The 10,014-nt window shown below is 37.0% G+C and overlaps 1 protein-coding gene across 2 annotated transcripts in view; it reads left to right on the top strand.

The window, feature by feature from the left end:
* Positions 1–722: 722 nt before the first annotated feature.
* Positions 723–10,014, top strand: part of notch1b (notch receptor 1b) — a 46,347-nt gene continuing 37,055 nt past the window's right edge. Inside the window, exons 1-2 of one of the 2 annotated variants that reach the window (XM_084414039.1) lie at positions 723–1,016; positions 2,436–2,508. In XM_084414039.1, coding sequence (XP_084270165.1) covers positions 959–1,016; positions 2,436–2,508 — 131 coding nt within the window. In that variant the 5' untranslated portion in view covers positions 723–958. The remainder of the gene's footprint in view (positions 1,017–2,435; positions 2,509–10,014) is intronic. The other variant, XM_084414040.1, reaches the window with a different exon arrangement.

The following is a 10,014-nucleotide window of genomic DNA, read 5'->3' as shown; positions in this document are numbered from 1 at the left end:
AACTATGGCGGATTTTTGCCCCAAAATTGTAAATGTTTGAAGCCAATGTCCATGGCTTATTTTTTTTACCCTAACATTGGCTGATTCTGAACAGAAAAGACTGGCTCAGAACTAAATCAAAACAATACAAATGTATGGTGTCAAAACCCCAAACCTCAGTGAGAGCATGCTGCATAATGTATGCAACTATTTCCACTTTATCAATAACCATCATCATCATGCAAATCAAACTGAGAAAAATCTGTTTCTACAAGGATAATATACAGGAAGAGTTTCTGTACTAAAAGTCATTTCCTCATCAATAAAACAAGCACAAAAAAGTGTAGCCTGATGACAAAAACTCCCATAATAATAATATTAATAATAATAATAAATAAATAATAATAATTTTCATAAATAAATAAAACAATAAATAAAAAAAATAAAAATTTGTAGAAAACACTTTATTTATTTATTTATTTTAAATAAATTGGATTGGATCCCCATAGGTGCAGTGTAGGCTTTAGATTAAATTAAAAAAGTCGATATTTGATATCGATTTCGATGGTAACTAAAATCTTACTGTAAGTGAAACAACAACATCGATCAGCTCTTTTGGTGCTGAGATTTTCCCGCTTACATGTTTTGAAATCCCCAACCGAGGTTAAAGGGTGGGCGTGTTTTTCCCACTGCCATTTCAGAAAGTTTGTCAAGTAAATGAATAGCTAAGGCTCCAGCTCGTGAAGTGGAGTGGCGGAAGGAGCTCTGGATGAGAGCAGGGGAATGAAGCCTTGAATACATGATCTCATTCACTCAGCTGAGACTGCACGAGCAGCACCGGAGTTCGCGAGGACAAGCCACAAGTGCCATTTTTGGATCTATTCTTTATACTTACGTGATTTATTTCCTTTTCTTGAACAGACCAATGTTGGATATATGTTAAGCCTGCGTGGAATCCCACAACTATCCATAAGAAGGAATGCATCTTTTCCTCGTGAAACTAATTCTTCTGATATCACTCATTACTTTGACGCAAGGTAGGTTATAGGCTACGTTTCATTGGAAGATGCTTTCTTCGTTATCAGACAAGTAGCACATTTCTACACGATCTTACATTAGGATTAATATGATTACTAATCAATAGCCTAATTTAATTTCTGTCATTTATTGTAAAATAAAACACCTTGTTCGAGAAGAAGTCACTTGTTGCGCACGGCTCACTTATTTCAAACCACAGAAAGAGCAGGCATCATAAATCGTTTGATTTTCTGTAGACTAAAGTTTAACTTTGTTACCTGTAACTGTATCACACATTATAGGGTTATCAAAATATTTTGGACTACGGCTGTTAACTTGTGTAACTTTACCGCAAATACATATTCATCTTTTTTAGTAAACTCTGGATATTGTATTTTTCGCACGTCACTCGTAATGATATCGATTTGAACTGAGCTGTTTCTGAGTATCTGTCGCTCCGCATGGCGGTTCATAAGTAGTATTCGGTGCAAATATTGATCTAGTGCACTTTGAGTAGATTTCTAAGTTTCAACAGTTTTGCAGTTAGATGCTACCTAACGTGCATTTATGGCAAGCTGTTTGTATTCCCTGCTACTAACTGGAATATTTATGTTAGTAGCCTATTTATTTTGAAATACTAAGTAATCCATTAGTGAACATCCTTTTCAATTTCATTGGTAACTATTTCCTCCATGCTTATTCCAGTTGTGACAAGTATCAATTCAGTTGCTAACAAGTAGGCCTAGCCTACATTCATTACACAGCCTACTAATACTTATTCCATTGATTTTAGTCACTATCCTAAATAATGCTGTATATGAAAAAAAAAAAAAAAAAAAAAAGCAATTTAACTAATACGATAAAAAATAGCATGAGTTGATAATTGAACCTATTACTGGAAAAAGTAGTATAGTATCTAATGGATAGTTAGTGAAATCAAAATTATACTTGTAAACTGTTGGATTGCTCAAAAGTAATTAAAAATAAGTATTAAATAAGTAATAAGTAAAAAAAAAAAAAAAAAAAAAACCTTAATAGGATATGCAATAAGTACAAGTAACACAAAATAGCTATTAGTTGGTTTTAAGTAATAAATGTTAACACAGCTTGCCATAGTACATTCCCCAGAACAGCTGCTGTCCAGTCCCTCTGTCCACAAACATCACTTTAAGGTGTTAGGATTCACACTTTCTTTCTGGATTCTACCCAGTATCTAACTCACTTTTGCACAGTTTGGAACCAAACTGACAAATCAAGAAAATGTAATAAATAGTATTATTAATTGAATATAGCCTGTATATTTAAAAGCAAGCTTGCTTAATTCTAGTCTTTTTAAAATTAAGGATTAATACTACTTTTGGAAATATGTAATAGATCGAGATGATATCAAATCATGCAACACTCAATAGAAATGTATTACCCTGTTTCTGTGTTTCCAGGCCTGGAATGTTCGGAAAAATGCCAAAATGATGGTACATGTGAACCTACTGCAGACGGGAGAGGAGAATGCAAGTGAGTAATTAGAACTCAGTTACATAAAGCTGCTGCGTCTGAACCATATTGGAACCCTGGAGGAATTTAATATGATGGTTTTGAATTGCACAAATCACTAATATGAGATTTCATTTTGATCCGGTTCCAAAAGTTTTGAATGCCGTGTACAAACAATTGCATGCCAAAACACATGCGATCAATTTGAATTCCAGCTTCGCAAACAAAGGCAAAGTGTGCTTCTCTCCTTGAAGAACATGGCCTCAGCTAATGAACGACATACACAACCTCTGATGAAGAGAGTCTAGGGCATCACCCCCCACACCCCCCTCTGGCTGGTCGTGAGTACGGGCCACTTCTCCAGCCCAAGTCTCGTAGACACCCGGAGCCCTAAATCTTATTTCGCTTTTCTTTTATGGAACGACAGCTGGGGTTTGCCAGAAGCCCGGTAATCATTGTTCTCCAGTCTAGATTAATTCTGTGTGACTAATCTGTTTGAGGCTTCCCAGAATGCCTGAGTCCCCCCCCCCCTTCGCGCCCTGCCCCTGTTCGGGTGTTTTGTCCTATTTTGAATGCCCATTCACTCTCTGTGATTTACATTAGAAGGACAGATGGCAGTAGAGTGTAATTGGACTGGATGTTTTCATAATTGGTAGCATTGCACCAGTGGAAAATCATGAGCAAACAGGTTGCCTCAGCGCGCATAGCATCACATAACTCTCCTTTCTGTACTGCACCCAAATGTATGCTCGCAAACAAACGCAATGATGGACTGCTACTTTCTTCTGATTGTGTTGGTTGATTTTCTAATAGGGTTAACTTCTCTTTGTCCCTCTGTACTTTTTTACTTGCATTCAGCAGTGATGTGAATGAGGGATTGGGTTGCAAGCATTTGGCCAGGGTAGCATTGTCTTTCTCCGGCTATCAATGAGTTTATCAGGGTGGCTATGAAGGAGCACTATTTGAAATGGGATGGTGGCGGCTCTGTTTTTTGGCCTCCCTCAGTGGACTGCGAGCACATGGAGCCGCGCTGGCGGTGGGCCACATCTTAATTCTGTCTGGCAGCCTCCCTGCCTTAGTCGGGCCACAAAGCCACCATTGTGCCCTATCATACTCAGATTCCACTAATTAAACATGGAGATACAAACGAAGGCCGCTCTCCCGCTCAGGATGGCACGTTACTATGTCTAGTACCTTTTATCTATTGTTCAAATGCAACTGGTGGACAGACCGCTTTGGCCTCTAACATGTCTGACAAACTTTGGCAAAAAGTGAGTTCGGAGCTCAGTTTGGGGCACACTGTCCCTCTAATCAAATGGATCCATTGTGAATGCCCTCAAATGCTTCGTGACATACTTTGCTCTTTTAGTAGCCTAGCCGCACTGTAAATAGTGAAAAAGTGTAGAGGTTCCCTTAAAGGGGTAGTTCACCCCAAAACCAAAATTATGTCAACATTTAACCTACTCACCATGTCTCTCCAAACCTTTATGACTTTTCTTCTTCTGAAGAACATGAAAGAACGTATTTTGAAAAATGTCCATAAATGAAAGTCACTTGGGACCAATTTGGTTTTGACTTTCATTAGTGGAACAAAAACATTAGTGTTATTATTCCTCAAAATATTTTCTCAAAAATACCTGAATGTAGTCATGTTGATTCAGTAATATTAAAACAAAACATTTCTACATTATATTACACATTAGTTCTTCTTCTTCTTAATAATAATATTATTAATCATATTTACGTATTAAATAATATTTACCTACATAAAAGCAGTTAATTGTCCCATAAGAGACAATTTATGTTACTTGACCAAATATGTTTACTGTGCTTGGGCTCCTGATACGCACTTGTTTTTATTGTGAAAATTGTTATTAGTTAATGCAGTTTTAATAAGTAAAAACAAACTGCACATGCTGAAAAAAGTTAAAATGTGCAGATTTATTTTATTTTTTAAATCTGACTCCTAAAAATTACATTCATTGGTTTCATTTAGTCTGTCACATTAAACGTTTTTTTTTTTTTTTTTTACTTGATTTACTTGAAAATTATTTAATTTAAATGCAAAGTACATATTATTACCTGACAAACATTTTATGACAGTGCAGTAATTTAATGTGGCACTTCAAGAGTAAAACGTATAGTTTAACTGCAGGTATATCATTTTAAATCAAGTGCTGTTCATCTAATCTTACTGTATATTGTTCTGGAAAAATATGTTGGATCTACTTGACATTCCATGCCAGGAATACCAAACACTCATATCTGGCACTCTGACAGGCTCGTAAAGGAGTGAGTGAGCCGTTATCTTTGACTCTTTGGCAAGGCCAGAAGTCCAACTGACAGTAATACAAACCAGCTTCCACATCTGAATTCCTTGTATGTATGAGGGACGGCAGATTTGAATCAAAAGGATTAGTGTTCGACAAGGAGATGAGAGATGCAAGACTGGAGGGAGATGAGTAAAAGTTCACATGCGAACTTCAGACCTTCCGACTCAGTCTTTGATGGTCGGGTGTTGATGTAATGTGCAAAAAAAGCTTACTGTCTTCCTATTGGGTCCCCATAGAGTCACAAAGATTTGAAAGTGACTGATATAGGTGGGATACACATTGTTTTAACTCATCACTAACTAACATATGATCAAAATGTTAATTTCACACTTGCGGCTTAGTTGCATAATTGTAATTTAGTTCTATTTTTGTAGTTTAGGATTATGACATTTTGTGTTACAGGATTAAGCTCTTCACTCTGAAAAATATAATATTTATAAATTCTTATAAATGTTGAAAACAGCCGCTGAATAATCTTTGTGGAAACGGCGATACATTCTTTGAATAATGTAACATTATAAATGTCTTTATTGTGAATTTTGATATATTTAATGTGTCCTTGGTGGATACAATTATTATTTTTATCAACAAAATAAAAAGTTTTAAGTTACAAGTTGCCAAAATTATAATTTACACCCTGGGCCATGTGGTGTGTCTAATGAATTAAGCCAGAATGGCCACTTGTACGTTTCAATACAAGCTCTGTTTGCTTTCTAGAGATGAGTTCCTCTGAGTTCCTCACTGCATTTAGATACAGGAAATGGACACCACACCAGTGCCAAAGAAAGAGAAGTTGTAGTCTCTTATCATATCACTACAGAGGCCTAATGTCTTCAAGAAGATGCTGGGTGTCCCATTCTTGGCATGAGTTTAATGTCAGCATAATATCTCTACTAACCAAAATGACTTGTGTTGGCAAGTTGAAATCTGATTCTTCCTCATTTCTATCTGGAATTCAGCAAACTTTGATTGTACATTCTGTTATTGGTTGCTAGATTGTGTTCTGTATGTACAGCTGGCCAAGTACAAAAAAAATAAAAAAATTGCAGCGAAACACACCAGGCATGTGTTGTTTTTCTTTGATGCTTTTGACCTGAGCCATCTGTCTGTGGAACACTGCATTACAAGTGATCAGTATCAAGGTAAATAATTCACCATGTACAATGGCTGCTACTTACAGCATAAAAGCCGCTAATGCCTGTGGTTTTGCCATTCATCCCTGGCAGTGGCAGATGTTTGAAAGTTTCTCACATTGTCACACTGTCAGAGGGATTTGACGAGTATATTCTAATAAATAAATCCTCTTCCTGTTAAATCGTTCCACTTAACATGACTTCTAGTGCCATGAAGGACATCTGAAAACATTAACCTAGTCCCTGGTCTCATAAAATCACCAGGAGTAGCACTCATTAGAAAAGTATTGGGTTCGTTAATGGCTGCTTCCTGTCCCTCACTGTCGTTCCCATAGGGTCCCTCAGTACAAGGGACAAATAAACACAGGCGTAATGAACACTAACAGATGTGGGCCTGGAGGATCAGGTCTCCTCCAGTGATTACAGAGAGAGTGCGAAGAGCCCCAGGCCATTGTTTCATAAAGAACAGACAAGACTCAAAGACTCCTCAGAGTTAAACTCCCCACTACAGGAAATTAGGGTTTAAAAGAGAGTAGATTTTGCGTTACTGTTGTATGGCTTGAGGGGACAAAACATGTCAGTGGTGCAGCCACCTCCCTAACAAAACGTACAGGTAGACTCATCACATAAACAACTAATACTAGCTTATTGCCTGTAGGAATGTTCTGGGTTCATTACAATTTAAGCTTTATTGGCGGTATTTGAGGCATAATTTTGACAACCACAGTAATGATCATTTCAATTAGTTTATCAGTTTTTTTGTAATAAAACAATAGTTTATTAATTTATTTAATAAAACATTAAACATTAAAATAAACATATATATTTAATAGAATAGAATAGCTTAAATATTTAACACATCTGTAAATATAGTTTAAATTAATGTAAAAAATAATTGTAAAATAAAGTACAGATTAAAAAGTGAAACAAGAGCACCATAAAAGTATCACAAAGATGGTCCATAAAGCTTGTGTTCTACATTCCAAGTCTTCTGAAGTCATATGATAGCTTTCTGTTATAAACAAACCAAAATTTAAGTTGGTTCTGATAATCTTCCCCTCCAGTGAGCTGTTAACTTGAGAAGCTCTGCAACCGGATCAGTCCGGTACATGAAAGAATCATTCGCTACTTCTCTCATGAAGAGCTAAGGCAGACGTCATGGTTTTTTGTCAATAACGGATGCAGTTTTTGTAAAATTGTGCAAAAATCATATCAATTTCAGATATACTTGGAATCTAGTATGGGAGTAATATGGATCAATATTTTATGTTATAAAATATACATTTACAGTTTGGGGCTTTTGTGTCATTTTTGGATTAAAGAAAATTACTTTAGTTTAAATATAGAATAATCCTAACATAAATAAAAAAAAACATTTATCCAAGAATTCATGTAAATGCTTTAACCTAAATACTAGATAATTTTTTTATTTTGTACCCTCAGGCTTTGTTTACATCCATTTAGGGTTGTCAGAAGTACCGGTACTTCGATACAAAGTCGGTACTGAAATTTTAAATACCATACATCTTTGCAGAACCGGTAGTACCGAGTATATTGGGTATCCTCTTATAGGCGCTGCTTTCAAACACTCCCTTGTATCTGTGTAAGTGCTCAGTTAAGACTAAGGCTACATTCAGACTGTCAGTCCAAATCCGATTTTTGTCCATATCCGATTGAAATCCGATCAGATTTAGCATGTGTGAACGCTATTTCCTATTCAAATCGCATTTCTGGAAATCCGTTTCTGTCTGACCGCTCTGATCGGTTTTCGCGTGGTTAATGTGACTTTCTCATGCCACGTAAAACGTAAACTTCAGACGTTGTTATAGGAAACATGCTGAAATTCGCTGCCGAAAGTCGCGGCGGCTACACATTGTCATGTTGTAAAATTTAAATAAGACAACATCTCTTTTGATAACCCCTCCATGTTGCGGTTGTTGTTGTATTTGGCGTATAACGCCAACATCATTGCCATAGAAACTAATGCAGATATTCCGGAAAACGAAACAGCTTCATGGACACACAAATCGGATCTGAACAGTTGCGATACACAGTGTGGACGTCAATCATTTTAGATCAGATTTCAATCGGATACACAAATAATCAGATTTGGACTGACAGTGTGAATGTAGCCTGAGAGCATTAAAGGTTTCTATTTACAACATATTTTTGAAGTGCTGATCATTGTAGCCAATCACAGTTGATCAATCTGTTGAGCGCATGAATGCAGTGACCAATCAGAGGTTTTTAAGTTAGTCAGAATACGCTAAAAAACACACACAAAAAAATTCGTTCACCGCGCGCAGACAACTTTTTGAATTATAGCGGTATCGTTTTTGCAGGAGTGTAGATCTCAGTGAGCAGGCGCTGTGATTGACAGCTTTAGTGATTGGGAGCATTCTTTGCTCGCTTTCTGTTTATAACCCATATACGATTTGAATAAAAGTTTTGTTTTTCACGCAGCTCAGTATACACTGCAAAGTTTCTGGATTTACAACTGTATTTAAAAGCGCGATTGAATCCGAAACTGCAATTATTGACAGTGATATAACCATAGCAATAGATGGGACAAAACAATCTGATTCTGTATGTCAAAATATGCATTTTGACATAATTAATTAATAATTAATTTCTATGGAAATCAATAGAGCTTAACGTGTGTTAAACCGGTAACATCCTTTAGTTAGCCTACACTTGTAGCATGATATCCAAACAATACAATGCTGTTTTTAGACATTCATTCATTGTCTATTTACAGTGTCAACCATGAAAGGGCTTACAAGTTAGACTTTAACTTTTTTTGTTGTGAGAGACGGACAACCCCCTTCACTTTGTGACCTTTCAATGGCAGATGGCAGATTGGAGCGCAGTGGGTGGAAACCCCCTGTGTTTCATCTGGCTGAGGGTCAGGTGTCAACAAAACATCTGCTCTGGCCTGGACGAGCATTGTAGCACTAGTAAAACACTGTTGTCATGGGCTACTGGTGGCCACAGAATGAATCCCATCCCATGAAGGTAGAATAACAGTATGGGGTCATTCTCTGGTCACAGAATCAAACACGAACTAGGGCTGTTTACAGAATCTGTGATTTATTTTTATGGGCTTTTTCTGTCTTAGTTGAATGGCGATTTGCAAACGGAGAGATTTTCACCTTGGTTAAAAAGGATCCTGCAGTTTTAATATGCATAGTTGGAAAATATTTTGTGTTTCTATATTGTGTTTTATAGGAAATAAGCAAAACATCAACTAAAAACGAATGAAAGATCTTGTTTATTTCCTGTTTGGGGAAGAGACTTGACATGACACTTTTAGTCATCACATGTTATATTTTTAGCGATCATACACAACTATATGCTGTTGATTACCATTGAAAATAATTTTGATCATGTTTCAGTTTGTTAAAACAAACGAGAAAATCATTTAGAAGAGAATCTTTGATGGAGCAAGAAAATTGGCACTGACAAAAGGGGCTATAACATAATTTGGCCTTTATTTACAACTAGTAAATAAGGGCCAAACAGACCCGGCCTCAATGCTTTTGTCCTCTTTAATGTATTTATCTTAGTAGGCTACTCTTTTGTGGCCTTATGCCACTTTAAGTAGCTTGATTGCTAATGTGACAAGCATTTGCCAAGTTAAAGAGCAAACTGGCTGGGTTTCCTACTGAGGTCCTCAGTGTATTCCCCTTAATTCCCTAATGTGTGCTTTACTAGCAGGAGCCAGCGCTGACTAAGTGCCCTATGTATTTACCCCCTTCAGAAGCAGGACTGTTTGCCAGGACGGGCAGGTCTAGTAGACTTTCAAAGGTGGTGTGATTTTCCGCAGGGTGCCGTTAAGTGCGGCTGCCAGGACTCTCCATTGAGGAGTGCTGTCAGGGATGGGGACACAGAATGGGGTGAATTTCTAATGTAAACGGTTACATTCCAGCAAGGCCACAGACTCCTCCCCTCAGGCAATGCAAAAATCCTTTAAACCAGGTTCATATTCTTTCTTTCAGAAAGCTTGTGGGGTCAAAGGTCTATCCATCATGGAATCCTACTAGACTTGTTTTGGGAAATTA

Source organism: Rutilus rutilus (genome assembly GCF_951802725.1).
Source record: "Rutilus rutilus genome assembly, chromosome: 7".
Classification (NCBI taxonomy): Eukaryota; Metazoa; Chordata; class Actinopteri; order Cypriniformes; family Leuciscidae; genus Rutilus; species Rutilus rutilus.
Note: the sequence above shows the minus strand (reverse complement) of the source record. Positions and strands in the feature narration are given on the sequence as shown.